The 15,311-nt window shown below is 40.4% G+C and overlaps 1 protein-coding gene across 1 annotated transcript; it reads left to right on the plus strand.

Moving 5' to 3' along the window:
• The first annotated feature begins 3,718 nt into the window (after nucleotides 1–3,718).
• On the plus strand, nucleotides 3,719–14,658 carry LOC138981793 (THO complex subunit 3-like). The gene is made up of 6 exons (XM_070354874.1): nucleotides 3,719–3,975; nucleotides 4,745–4,901; nucleotides 7,595–7,799; nucleotides 10,024–10,185; nucleotides 11,236–11,336; nucleotides 12,499–14,658. The coding sequence occupies exons 1-6, from the start codon at nucleotides 3,799–3,801 to the stop codon at nucleotides 12,657–12,659; spliced, it is 963 nt and encodes a 320-aa protein (XP_070210975.1). The 5' UTR covers nucleotides 3,719–3,798; the 3' UTR covers nucleotides 12,660–14,658.
• The last annotated feature ends 653 nt before the right edge of the window (nucleotides 14,659–15,311 follow it).

Genomic DNA, 15,311 nt, shown 5'->3' on the forward strand with positions numbered 1-15,311 from the left:
TTGGGAAATTGCTTGTGATGAACGGTTTGAGCACGGCAGATCTAGATTCAGAAAACAACCGAACTCATGGATTTTATATGGAGATTCATGTGTTCAGGCCTGTAGTTGTTAATTTAAATACGGTATGTTTGTATTGTTTGCTCCAGAGATGTATACTTCGTACATTAGAGCGTTCGGAACTTTTCAGTCGCAAAAAGTAGTACCGAAACAGAACAACTTCTCAACCCATTGCACTATCGAGGATTCAGGCTGTTGCTGGGTCGTTATTTGTTTGGTTGCTGGGTCATTATCGAAAAATAACTACCCCTACAAGTTTACAGAGGTAAAGAAGCAGAGGGGGGAATAAATTAAAAATCCAGCCTCTTCACTTGCATGGATTGACGATTGTGTGCGCATGATGGACAACGTTAATAACTGTAATTCTAACATTCTCCTCTTAGGTGATTTTAATTATGATTTAAATAAACCGCAACATGCATGGTCTTCTACTACATCGATGTTTGGTCTTCAGCAATTAATCAAAGATCCAACAAGAGTAACCAGTACTAGTGCAACGTTAATTGATCATATTTACACAAACAATGTGTGCAATGTTTCTAAAGTGTTTGTATCCAATGAAAGTATAAGTGACCATAGCCCTATTTTTTGCACTTGGTCTTTTAAATTACCAAAACGTCCGCCTAAGGGCCATACAACAATTGAGTACAGATCCTTTAAAAATTTCAATGAGACGGATTTTTTGCGAGACATTGCTTCTGTGCCCTTTCATCTTATTTGCAATCATACTTGTCCAAATAATGCCTTTTCTGCTTTGTATGAGGCATTTTTGCCAATTATTGATAAGCATGCACCGTTGCGCAAAAAGAGGGTTAAGCACCCCACACTTCCCCCGTGGTTAAATAAAGACATTATAAACGGTATGGCTCTTCGCGATTTCTATAAAGAGAACAAATTAAAAGCTGATCACAAGAAACAAAGAAATAAGGTCTTAGACCTCGTGCGCCGGGCCAAAAGGCATTATTTTAATAAACTTGTTTCTGAGAAGAAAGATACTGCTTCCTTATGGAGAGCAATAAACGGCGAAGTAACTGCAAAATCAAAAACCCGACAACATTCAACTTCGGTTGGTATTTCACCCAGTGCCTTTAATGATTATTTCTTATCTCTTCCTAGTAAACTTTTGGAGTCTACCTATAGGGAAAAGGACAAAAGCGAGTATGAATGCCCACAATTTCTTCAATTATTTTGCCAGGCCAATATGAAAGAAGTTGAACCTTTTAACATCCCATTCATTGCAGTCCACGATGTCGGGCGACTAATAACTGACTTGGGTAATAAAAAAGTCAATGGGACCCGATAACATACCCGCTTCCTTACTCAAGTTAGCGTTACCCTTTCTTGTTGAGCCAATTACGTATGCGTACAACTTATGTATTGACCGAAATGTGTTTCCAGAAATATTTAAAACCGCAAAAGTAATTCCACTTCCCAAAACAAAAGACTTAACCGACATAAACAATTTTAGGCCAATTTCGCTATTGTCTGTTCTATCAAAACCATTAGAAAAACATGTACAAAAGTGCTTGCTTCTGCACATGGAAAGCCGTGGTCTTTTCGCTCCATCTCAATCAGGATTTCGCCCTAAACATTCGTGTCACACAGCTCTCGTTAAACTATGCGATACATGGCTCTCTGCCATTAACCATTCGGAAACAGTCGGCGCCGTCTTCCTCGATTTTAAGAAAGCGTTTGATATTGTTGATCCCACAATTCTGTTAAAGAAATTATCTTGTTATTTAGGCGACGAATCCTACTTACCATTTTTTCGTTCTTATTTAGCGAACAGAACGCAGTTTGTCTCCCTTAGTGGTAACCGTTCTTCGATAGGACGGCTCATGCACGGCGTCCCACAAGGATCAGTTTTGGGCCCACTTTTATTTTGCATTTACATTAATGATCTACCACTCTATATATCAGACAAGACGGTTATTAATGACCTTTTCGCAGACGACTCGTCTCTTTACACGTCCGGTAAAAGTTTACAATCTATAGAAACCTCTCTTCAAACGAGTTTGAACAACATATTTGATTGGTGTAAACAAAACTCAATGATTATACACCCAGGCAAAACTAAATGCATGGTGATCACAACACGACAGAAACACCAACTCGCTCCTCTGAATCTTCATCTCAGTTTAAATGAGTCACCCATTGAGCAAGTAACCAGCCATCGTGTTCTCGGGGTCACAATAGACGCTGAATTAAAGTGGCAGTCCCACCTCAACCGTGTTACCAAAACCTTATCTAAAAACTTGTTCCTTCTCTCCAAATTAAAGCATTACGCTGATATCTCAGCACTCAAGTTGTTTTATTTTGGTCATATTTTACCTCATCTGAATTATGCATCTACACTTTGGGATGGTTGTAGCGATGTTCACTTAAAAAAAGTAAATTCTCTTCACCGTCGCGCAGCCAAACTTATCATGCCGGGTCCGCAAACATCAACAGATCAAAAGCTTAGCATTCTTAATTTTTTATCACTTAAAGATCAGTTATTTTTTAATAAGGCGCTTTTAATGTTTAAGGTACAAATAAACGAGACCCCACAGTACATGCGATCATTATTTCAGAAAGCAACAGACAGATATGGCTCAAACAAATTAATTTCCCCGCTACCCCGTATTGATTTATATAAAACCAGTTTAGCGTTTTCGGGCTCAACAATTTGGAATTCGCTACCATGTGAGATAAAGGGGTCAAGCACGATTAAACACTTCAAATCGCAGCTTCGCAAATATCTGCTGTCACGAACAGTTACATTCTGAAACTGTTTCTAGCAAGAATGCATTGCTATCACTAACCTCTATATATTTTGTTGATGATGATAATGATGTTGACGATGATCAGGATGATGATGATGATGATGATGATGATGATGATAATGAAGTTGTTGTTGTGTGTGTGTGTGCGCGTGTGCGTGTTTGTGTGTGTGTATGTGTACTATGTGTGTGTGCCGCGTGCGTGTGTATGTGTGTGTGCGCATATGTGTATGTGTGTGTGTCAGTGTGTGTGTGTGTATATATGTATGTGTGAGTGTGTGTGTGTGTGTGCGTGTATGTATGTGTGTGTGTGAGTGTGTGTGTTGTATTGAGTGCGAACGTGATTGCAGGCATGCGGCGCGCGTGTGTGTGCGAGTCGAATTTTCGTTTTCTTTGTATTATATTGACATACATGTACATTTTAATGTTCTATTATGCATTATGTAGTCGTATAGGTAATGTTGAAATTAGTAATACTGTATGATTGCGATTGACAATTGTCCTTTTATTGTCTTTATTTTTATGTCTTAGTTTAGCAGGGACAGATTGTAAGACTAGGCGTGAGCCTAAAATCTCCATCCTTGAGTAATAAAGTTCGTTCGTTCGTTCGTTCGTTCTCTCAGTCTCTCTGTCTCTCTCTCTCTTAGACTCTCTATCTCTCTCTCAGACTCTCTGTCTCTTTCTCTCTCTCTCTCTCTCTCTCTCCGTCTCTCTCTCTCTCTCAGTCCCTCTCTCTCTCTCTCCGCATTTAGTTATGATGGAAATGTTTAACAGAGGCAGAGAGACTGCCGACAGGTGCACGCCTCTCTCTCCGAGTCTCTCTCTCTCTCTCTCACACACACACACACACACACACTACACTGACGCACACACGGCACACACATTATTTTACCGTCATGTGCCTGTGAAAGAGTGCCAGGGGACTGTACTCTCTATCTTATCCTTGAAAAGGGGGATTACCAAACCGGCAACATTGAAAATGGCGAGCCACGCTGAGCAAATGCAAAAGCATTTTCAAGCCAACAACAGAACCCGTGACATTCAGATCCATACGGCCAAGGTGCATTCGGTAGCCTGGAGCGCAGATGGCAGAAGGCTAGCCTCAGGATCATTTGACAAGACGGTTGCCATCTATGTTGTGGAGAGGGAACGCTTGGTTGGTGATTTTATTTGGTTCATGAAAATGAAATTGACAGTGCTGTTCCGACTCATCATGCACAGTGACATTCTGAGTTATTCCAAATTAGCGGACTTTAGTGTGAATGGTTGCTAGTGATCTCATCCAAGTTTTTAACAACTACTCTTTGCAAGTATGAATTAGTCAAGTGGGTAAGGTAAGTGATCTTCAGCGCTGAGACTGCCGTCATCATCAGGGCTGCCCCAACACGGACCACTTGCAGAGCTCAGTTTTTAACATTTTAATAAGTCACTAAGAGTGAAAAGACATTGATGTGACGGGACTGTATAATATATGACTTGTCCCACCAAAGTCAGGACTTTTATTGTACTCAAAATTATTATTATGCGCTCTCCCGCATCCGTTGCGAAGATGACCAACAGTGGTTCCTGCAACGTAAAGAATCCAGATCCAGGTAGGGTGATCTACTAATCATTATTGAAGAATAGCACTTTAGCAGTGATGCATACATTACATATGTCACTTTTTGTGTGTATCACACTGTCAGTGTGTGGATCACTGGATGTGAGTGAGAGAGAAGAGAACTGTCTCAGTACGTGAATAAGGATAATGCAAGGTGGACTCTTGATCAAGCTCCTAAACAACTACTTTTTAACGCTGTAAATAAGTGGTTATATGGTGAGTGTGATAAAATGATCCAGGGAATGTAGCATTTTTAGCTTAATGTCACTTGAATAATGTTATACTGTTGAGCTTTACGTTCTTGTGATGGTTTTTTCTGTTTCAGAATAAAGAACACATTTTTCGTGGCCATGGTGACAGTGTTGATCAGTTGTGTTGGCATCCATCAAATCCAGATCTCTTGGCCACAGCATCTGGTGACAAAACTGTTCGCATTTGGGATGCACGCAGTAGTAAGGCAGCAGCAGTTATCAACACAAAAGGTATAACTATCTTTCCTGCGTAGCGAAACCCTGGGTCTGGGTGTATTCTTCTTGGAAATGGAACATTAATTGCCAAAAAATTGAGTTTGTATTGGTTTCTCAATATACTGAATTAATGTAAGTCTTGTCAGAGGATAAATAGGTCAAATAAGTATGACAAGATGACGCAGTAGTCCTTTCATCATTTCAGCTGCTGTTCGGCAGAGTGTGTCTAGTGGTGTTGAGTATGAACTAATTTGAATAATGTATCTAGCTCTACATTTTGTGTTCAAGTTAGATGAGACACCTCTGGATTGTAGAGAGCTGTTTGTGATAGGGTGTGACTGCTGTTGTCTCCTGGTATATTGTATACTAGATGATTACCCGCTTCGCCGGGAAGAAGTAGAGCCGAATACCAGGCTGTGCCTGGGACGCCGGCTTTGCCGGCGCACGAAGGAAAGGAGATAAACGCGCAAAACACTGGAGACCTTCTAAAAATAGTAACGTGCAGTGACCTTCTAAAAATAGTAACGTACTAACGGGAATATGCATTGACGCCACACGAAGGAAGGGAGATAAGATAAACGCGCAAAACACTGGAGACCTTCTAAAAATAGTGACGTGCAGTGACCTTCTAAAAATAGTAACGTACTAACGGGAATATGGATTGACGCCACACGAAGGAAGGGAGATAAACGCAAAACACTGGAGAAGATAAGGAAGAGTTACTGGGAATGGTGAAATGAACAGAAAAACCTAAATCGGTTCAGCGCTGCGCGCTGAGAGCACGTGTTGAAAATTCTCATCGACCAGGTTGTGTCCGGGGTCTAGCTGAATATGCCCACCAAATTTGAAGCAGATCCATCCAGAACTTTGGCCGTGCATGGCGAACAGACACACACACAGACACAAGTCGTATATATATATATGCTCTTGCAAAATTGGAAACCTTTGAGGTCGGCAAAATTGCCACCATCAGATTTTTTATGGGGGCTATCTATATATACGACTAGTGTCTGTCTGTCTGTCTGTTCGCGATGCACGGCCAAAGTTCTCGGTGGATCTTTTTCAAATTTGGACACCGTATTCAGCTACACCCCGGACACAACCTCATCGATGAGATATTTCAACACGTGCTCTCAGCGCGCAGCGCTGTGCGCGCTGAACCGATTTTTTGTTTGTTTGTCGGGATCCACTACCAGTAACTCTTCCTTATCTTCTCCAGTGTTTTCAGCCGCGATTATCTCCCTTCCTCCGTGTGGCGTCAATCCATATTCCCGTTACCACGTTACTATTTTTAGAAGGTCACTGCACGTTACTATTTTTAGAAGGTCTCCAGTGTTTTGCGTGTTTCGCCGGCGTACACCCGGCAAAGCCGGGTCCCAGGCGCAGCCTGGTATTCGGCTCTACTTCTTCCCGGCGAAGCCGGTACCCGGCGAAGCGGGTAATCATCTAGTATATATATATATATAGTATATTAACTTAGCCCAAACTTCTGTTTGTCTCCAAAGGTAATAAAAAGTGTTTTGTGCTCTTGATTACATACCAGGAATGCACATTTCTGGGCACATGTTTAGAGCAAAACTTAGAAATAGAAGACTGTATTGGGAAGTGTCTTTAGTTTGTGTGGAGACTCAGTAATCTCAGATAATGTTATTGTTAAAATACATGTAGTAATAATTAAAATGATAGCTTTCACAAACTTTGGGATTCCATGGCACACTGAACCTTTTTGACGTTATGCATCTTTCCCACAGTTGGAGATAGAATTTGCATAATTGAAAACAGACTACTGTGCTGCAATCTTAAAGGCACAGTAAGCCTTCCGTAATCCATCACAGATACTGTCAGGCTTTTACACACAGTACAAACACCCTTTCATTTAAACACTCACCGCTTGAGAACATCCCAGGTGCCCTCCGTAAAGAGCGAGTAATTTTCAAAGAATTTATTTTTGAGTGGTTTATCTTACCCCTGAGCCATTGTGAACCCGTGTGATCCAGTTTCCTTTTTTTCACAATGTAGTCGTCAGTTTATGATTTCAATGCGACTTGCTGTAAGCTTATCTGCAATAGCACGTTATTATGTACCTCTGAATCTAAACGCAACAAACGGCTGCGATTCACACGTACTCTAGCGATGGCTTTTGACTGTTCAGAGGAACTGGCGATAGGCATAACCGTCGTCTGCTATGACAACTACGACCTTGCATGACCCTGCTTCCAGGCTTTTCTTTTTTCAAACTTTCAAAACTTCGAATTGTACTGATATTGTCTTGATGAAAAAAGAATTCTTTTATGATTTAAGAATGTTTGTGTAACAAGCTGTCAATTTATTATTTAGATTTTAAAAATTAGGTCTAACGCCAAAACGCACCGTCCGATTGTCTGATCAGACAATTCGCAAAATCAATTCTTTGAAAATTGCTCGCTCTTTACGTAGGGCACCTAGGATGTTCTCAAGCGGTGAGTGTTTAAACGAAAGCGTGTTTGTACTGTGTGTAAAAGCCTGACAGTATCTGTGATGGTTTACGGGAGACGTGCTGTGCCTTTAAAAGATAAAGTGGCAAAGAAGAGACTAATTTGCTGCATCCAGTGATTCCACAGTGCATAGCTTTTAAAAGCAGAGTCTTGGAATAAATTCTTTTTTATTTGTCAGCATAATTATTATTATATATATAATAATATATATACTTAAGATTTTGTCATCCATAGGGGAGAACATCAACATTTGCTGGTCACCAGATGGCAGCACAATAGCTGTCGGAAACAAAGATGACCTTGTCACATTCCTTGACGTACGATCAGCAAGATCTCGAGCAGAGGAGCAGTACAAGTTTGAAGTGAATGAAATATCTTGGAACAACGAAGGAGACTTGTTCTTTCTTACTTCAGGAAATGGCAGCATTCACATCTTCAGGTAAGCTCTAGCTTTTCTCTTGATATTGGAATACATATAATAAGTATAACCTGTCAAATTATAAGGACACCCTTGGGACGAGTGAAAAGTGTCCATTCTGCAGGTGTCCTTATTTTACAGGTTCAAGCAAATGTGGTTGCGAAAAGGAAAGTGCTATATTGTATGTACATATTTAAGAGTTAAAAAAATAACAAGTAAAAACAGTGAAATACAGTATTTTATTACCAGTTGTAACAGATCCAGTCCACAAAGAAGGACAAAATGATTAGCACGCTTTGTTGAAAACCATTGGAAAACAGCATCATTTAGTTCCTCATAATCAGTTGCCTTCTTCGAAATCCACTTTTGATCTGCTCGACCGTCTCCCGATTCCCACAAAGCCATAATTTTTTCTCTGTCTATGCTGACTTTTGAAATCTGCGTCCTTCCACAGCCCAGCTCTTGCGCGATCGATCAGCATGATTGTCCGCTCTGCAGCTTTTTCACCACAGACACTCGTTGCTCTAAAGTGAGAGCGTTTCGTTCCTTCCGCAACCTAGAAGCCATCATGATTCATTCAAACTTCGGCAAAAAGCGACTGAATCAGCTGTGCAAGTGTGTGAGAATCTTTGATGTTGTTTACAAATGTACCAACTTCCGTAGAATACTTTCGATGCATTTCATTGGCTATGAGGTTGCTGACCAATCGCTAATAAGCTTGTTTCAGTTTCAGCTCAAAGCCGACCAATCGCGATTAAGCTTCTTTTACCTCTCAAATCAAATCAAGCTTGCGAGAGAGAGAAGACAGTCAATCGCAATGATGTTTGGAAGTTAAACGAACATCCTTGAGCAGTTACACAATTTAGTAGGGACCTAAAATAGCGTCTGCGTCCGTAATTCCGAGGTGTCCGCTAAGTACAGTGATTTTAATGAAGGAAACGATCCGTGCCAATAAAGACTGTCCGTATTGTGCGAGTGGCCGTTAAGTCCAGTGACCGCATTCTACAGGTTTTACTGTATGAAATTTCTTAGCATGGTATGTAAAGCTTTACTGAGTGAAGAAAGCACAAATCTGAAGTTCATACTCTAAGGACTTCAGTAGCTGGGCTGTGCTGTTTTTGAGTTCACGAAAGTAACCTCTGATCACATGCTCCCTGGGAAACTTCTGTAACGATACTAACATGAATTTAGGAAATGTGCCCAGAAACCAGAAGAAATAACGGTTTAAAGTTGAGGAATGTCTGGTACAGAACTGTGGGAATGGAGTCTTAAAAAGAAAAAGCATATGTGCACGTCCGTAATACTGGGTAACACTAACAGTAACAAAATTAGTGAGTGATTAACTTTGCTGGTCTATAAACTTGCTCTCACAAAGCCTTGGACTCAGTTGATGGTTTCATGTGATGTAGGACAACTTTGTCTGATCCAATAAAACGTGTTTGCAAAAACAGTTGTGTTTGTGAATTTTTTAAATATTTTTGTTTATCAAAGCATGGCGCCTAAAAGGGGGACATGAACAAAGCTTCTCACTTCTATGCACTGGTGTTTTTGTTAGAAACACCAAAGATCATTTGTTGGGACATATGCTTTGAGGTTAGGGTACATTTTTCCAATAAAAACACAGAAAATAATATAACACTTAGTTATTTCAGATTTAGATGGAATTGAAAAAAGCCTTGTCGTAAGTTACTTTCGTTTCCATAAACAATGCAGGGAGAATAAATTGTCTAAAGTACTAACATGTACTAACGCGCACATTTTACGGGAACAACATTATTTTGTATGCTGAATTATAACTTACTTAATTAATTGAGCAATAGATCTTTCAAAAATATCAATGATCGGCGATAAACGCAGACAATTTTCCGATCTCACTTGGTTTCGTTTCCTTCTGTAATGTACGCAAAGCACACTAACTGACTTCACGCAGTCAACCCCACCCAATTGTCAATGTGTTGTGATGAAATAGATGCTCGAGAACCTTCCAGTTTTTGTCTTTGTAATATCTGATTGAAAACAGGTCTTTTGTATGTGGACAAGCCTGTTTAAGTTTGATTATTGATATTTTTTTGTCAAAGTACTCATGTCCCAAAACTGTTACCAAGTATCATGGACGTGCACATATGAATAAAAGCTCTCAAACATTAAGACTTTCAATCTGACTTATTTCAGAGTTATTAGTTTTAATAAAGAAAACACATGTTTATAGAAGAATAGCATTCCTTTAAACGCTGTCTGTTTCCAGCTATCCAGACCTGAAGCTGCAGCATGTTCTCAATGCTCACCCGGCCAACTGCATCTGCATAGAGTTCGACCCCACTGGTCATTACTTTGCCACTGGCAGTGCTGATGCCTTGGTCAGCCTGTGGGACCTCCACGACCTTGTCTGTGTGCGCACCTTTGCAAGGTAATTTACTGCATGTTGGGATGCTTCCCTCTCATCTAAGCCTTAGCTTGACAATGACAAAGCGTCGTAGCGAAGCCATTATTGTACCTGTGGTACCACTGCTACTTTCTCTTAAAGTGTACCTCTTTGGGAGGTTATTGCATGATGTGAATATGTTCCCTTTTGGTGTAGCCTAATATAACACACTCATGAAGACCCCTGCTACATTATCTACATGCACATATTTGCAAGGTAAAATATGTATATTGCTTGTTGGGAGTTGGCCTGTCCACTCATCGCTTCTGTCTTAGTAGCCAACCATGTCATTATTTACCTTTTATATTATGGTGAAATAAATAATTAGAATCTGTACATTGAAGAACAGATTAAACAAATTTATGGAAATGGAACTGTCACAGTCTTTTACCCTTGTCACGAGATTCTGAATCCGAAATACATTCACTATGAACAATGAGCATAAGAGAGACTTTTCCAAACTCTAACAGCTCAGAAAGTGAGCTTAACACTTTCTACCCCAGCTATGTTGACCAAGTTTTTTTTAGCCGAGACCAGCTGTGCTGCATCAGGTCACTCACAATTGCAGTAACTGGGTTGTAACTGTGTATCAACACGCTGGAATGCAGGCGTTAGATCGACGTTACAGTAAGCGACTGAAGCTAACAGTCTGAGCAGATATATTCGTACCTGGTCAGATATAGCCATATGAGTGGGTTTGGATATATCCGTACCTGGGAGACAATGAGTTAACTAATTGGTTGCTAATGTTTCCTTACACAATCAGGCTACAGTGGGTGGTATATAATTTGAAGATAATCATGGCTGAATCAGAACAGGCACAGAAAGCCCAGCAATTGATAAAGGCAGATTACTTGATTCTGTCTCTGTGGTGTGTTTTTGTGTGTGTGTCTGCGTCTGTGTGTTTGTAGATTAAGCAGGCATGAATTGGAATACCCTGTCATGCAGCAAATAAGTTTGCTTTGTTATTGATGTGTAAAAATGTGCTGTACACCCCGTTTTGAGATGTGACGTGTTTAACCCATTGTGTTGCAGGTTAGACTGGCCCATTCGCACACTAAGTTTTAGCCATGACGGCAAGATGATTGCCTCAGCATCCGAGGATCTTGTCATCGACATTGCTGAGGTAGAAACAGGTAAGATGCAATCCTCACCTCACCAGGTTTGCTCAGGTTGTGTCAACTATGACAAGGTATTTTGTGCATGGGTATACATTTTTTTGTCGGACAGTACAGTGGAGTCCAGCTATAACGAACCTGGGTATAACGAAATCCCTCTTTTAACAAACTGCCATTGATTTCCCGGCAGACAGCCTTCTATTTCTTACTTGTTACTTTACGGCTACATCGAACCTTTTGAACTCATTTGCATAACGAACCCCTCTTTTAACAAACACGTTTTCATCGCCCCAGAGCCGTTTTGTCTCTAAAAGTCACAAGGCTACAACGAACTGATGTCAATAATTGTCTCCAAAGACAAAAATACACAAAAATACACAAACACAAGTGCACATCGCGTGATGAGCGAACTCTGAACAAACTAACAGCGGGAGGTGCACGGAACAGATCGAACCAAAACCGAAAGTTGTGATGACGTCATGACATTTTGCGATGTACGTCAGCGAAGCTCGTGCACATGTGGTCTGTCTTGCTAAAAACAATGGCTGACGAACATGGTTTCGAAATCTGCAACTGTTTTTTTGTTTTCTCCGATCCGTGACCAAGTGACGCGATATAGAACCACGCGTTCGTTTGAATCAATACTCTCCTCAGGCAGTGAAGTCTCCTAAATTGCTCAACACTGTGGACAGTCCGGAGTGCAGTTATGTCCCGTGAATGAGCGAGTCAAAGTTTTATCGTGAAAACTGACGCTTTTCATGCACCTCCCGCTGTTAGTTTTCCTCTCTCTATGGATTATATTATGAAGCTGTTGAAAACATGCAGAGATTGTACTCTCCAAGGAGAGATTGATGGGACGATCATTTGAAGGTGATTGGGAAAACTTGTCTTGAGGCCATTTAGGGTTGAAAACTCTACAGCGAATTACTGATATAACGAACTAAAATGTATTTCCCTTGAGATTCGTTGTACCCGGACTCCACTGTATATACGTGGTACCCCAGATTTTTCAAGAAATAATGGTATTCTATTGGACTTTCTTTTGATTGTACTTGAGACTTTTTCTTAACAAAGTCATTGCCATGTTCTCAAGTTTAATTGATTACTGTGACAAGATGCTGTGTTTTGGGATAACTGGTCTTCCTGCGTTATAAGTAGTACTGCTTTTTCCCCATTTTAGGAGAGAAGATTCATGAAATACCCTGTGACACGCCCACCTTCACCGTCGCCTGGCATCCCAAACGTCACCTCCTGGCCTACGCATGTGACGACCGCAGCGACAGAGACAGGGATCGAGACTCCGGAGTTGTACGCGTTTTTGGATTCCCAAATGACTCATGATGATGCTTGCAAAAACGAGGTTCGGGGCTTTTCAAACTCTGGAACATTCAGGGCTTTTGAAATTCTGGAACACTCAGTGCTTTTGAAGGTCCAATACATTCAGGGATTTAGAAAGCCTGGAATGTTCAGGGCTCTTGAAAGTTTGGAACGTTCAGGACATCCTGGGCTTTTTGAAAGTCAGGAACGAACGTTCAGTTAACCCATTCCTTTACATGTAAAATCCAGTGTTGTCAACTTAGATTCCAGAGCAACATAGGCATGAAGAGCAAACAGAAAAGTAACAACACTGGTTTGTAAGAAGGATGGAAGTCAGAATTTTGACTCGGCGTCATAGTGTCCAGTTGACACTAGCGGGCTCTGCTTTAAAAAAAAAAAAAGACTTTTTTCTCAGGTGGTTTGAAGCACTCTGGAACCTGCTTTGCTATAACCAAACCTTTCACTTTTTTTTCCCTGAAAAAAAAAACGACGGAAAAAAACCCCAAAGCAGAATTGAAGTTGATCTGTGCTTTGCTAATTGGAGGGTTTACAGAATTCTGTTTTAGTCAGCTGATGAAAATGATGTCTCTTGAGTCCTGTTGTCTTGTGTGTTCAGGTAAATTGACCTGTTAAACATGTGTTGGCTGAAGTGAGGTTGCGGAGATCTTGCATTGCAGTTTGGTGCTAAATAGATATCAGAAACACTGATTGTGAACACACAATTTGACTACAATAGTACCCCTCTTTTAAATCTGAGAAATTCAGGTATTGAAATGAAGGTTAATGTGCAAAATTTTGAACAGAAAATGTCAGAAAGCAGGGTCTTAAAAGGAGAGAGGGTTTAACCCCTTCACTGCCCAGCACGTACTAGATACGTGGTCATGTTTGGTTTGTCATACGCCCAAACACGTATTTGTATGTGGCATTTACATCAGCACTTTTCAGGACATTTGTGAAAACTAAATGGGAGGTAACCACTGTCCAACTTCTTGTTGGGGTTTAAACACAGTTCTTTCCCATTGACCGTTCAGATAAGTTAGTACCACATGGTAAAAACATTTTTAGAAGTTTTTTCCGATCTATAAGATTCAAAATGGCGGCCGAAGGTCGGACATCAACTCGTAGACCTGTTTTCAAATGATACAGTGTTCTGGAAGCTCTACAAGAAGTGACTTATGGATTACCACACAGAAGAATACTGTTATGGGCTGTAATGTGAGTACCTGATGTTTGACACCAGTTTTAGCTGTGTTTTCTGCGGTTTTACATGCTGCAGTGTGTGTGTGAAAGTTTGGAAACTGTAATTTTTGACAAAAATGGTCATATCGATTTTTACTATAACAATCACAAACAAAGTCCAATGATCATGTTATCAGATAATAGCCAAGGGTGTAAGCAAACCACATGCCAAAGATCTAAGAGATATCTCAATAAATGATTGAGCAGTGAACAGATTAGTGAACCTACCGAAGAAAGCGAAATTTGCTCTGGCGCACAGCAATACCAAAATGCTGTTATACTGTGGCAGTGAAGGGGTTAACCCTTTCGCTGCCTGTAGGACGTCAGCTGGGTACCTCGCTTTAATGTGCAACAAACCGTTCAATAAACAAGAGAATAAGAAGAAAAACAACAAACGATGTGTGTGTGTGTGTGTTCATTTAAATACATTTAGGACACACTGTTACAATGTAGTTGTCATTTCAGGTAAACAAAGGTAATACTTTGTATTCAAATATTTTGTGGCAGCGAACAGAATAAATCAGGGGGTCTTAAAAGGGAGGGTGTAGGATTGCCAGAGCAGTGCGTGCCTAGAGATATTGAAGATCATGCAGGATTCAGTAGCACTTGTGTTTTAAACACGAAACAGCTGGCAGTCTGCATTTGTAAGATTGAGAGGGAGAGAGAGAGACTACTGTATGATTATGATGATTTGTATGCACTTGCGTGCATATATGATGGAACTGTATGTACATTTTTATGTTAAAAAATACTTTTAATGCCTGCTTTTGTTTGTGCATTTCTTTTCATGTCACAACCAAATGGGTGTGTGTGTGTGTGTGTGGGGGGGGGGGGGGGGGGGGGGGTGCGCATGCAATAATAACAAAGAAATAAAAACAGCACTTGGTGGGTTTTTTTTAAACTAAGTTTTCAACTGCATTACACTCTCGAGTGTAACAGGCTAGGGTGCAATAGGTTTTCACTCAAAAACTTTGCATTCCACACGACTTGTGTCTGTTCAAAGAAAAAATCTGCCTGTGCAATCCTTTAGGAAACGCTTTCGGACAAAACTCACATAGACACTGATCTGTCAATGCAAGCGATCATGGGGAATCGAGACGGGGGTCGTGGTGTCTGTGTGTGTGTGTAGAGCGATTCAGAGTAAACTACTGGAACGATATTAATATAAATTTACAAGAGATTTCCTGGGAATAATATCCCCAGACGTTTTTTTCATTTTTTAAATAGATGTATTTGATGACATCATATCCGGCTCCGGCTTTTTGTAAAAGTTGAAGTGGCACTGTCACACCCTCATTTTTCAATGAAATTGATTGAAATTTTGGTCAAGCAATTTTTGACAAAGGCTGGACTTTGGTATTGCATTTTAGCTTGGAGACTTAGAAAATAATTAATGAGTTTGGTCATTAAAAATCGGAAAATTGAAGAATGTTTTTT

Source organism: Littorina saxatilis, linkage group LG12 (assembly GCF_037325665.1).
Source record: "Littorina saxatilis isolate snail1 linkage group LG12, US_GU_Lsax_2.0, whole genome shotgun sequence".
Lineage (NCBI taxonomy): Eukaryota > Metazoa > Mollusca > Gastropoda > Littorinimorpha > Littorinidae > Littorina > Littorina saxatilis.

What these genes read in the sequence shown, in the direction of transcription:
- LOC138981793 (XM_070354874.1), top strand. Translation starts at nt 3,799, where the DNA reads ATGGCGAGCCACGCTGAGCAAATGCAAAAGCATTTTCAAGCCAACAAC. An exon ending in GGCAGCATTCACATCTTCAG is followed by an intron (nt 7,800 to 10,023) that starts GTAAGCTCTAGC and finishes GTCTGTTTCCAG; the next exon opens with CTATCCAGACCTGAAGCTGC. An exon ending in TGTGTGCGCACCTTTGCAAG is followed by an intron (nt 10,186 to 11,235) that starts GTAATTTACTGC and finishes ATTGTGTTGCAG; the next exon opens with GTTAGACTGGCCCATTCGCA.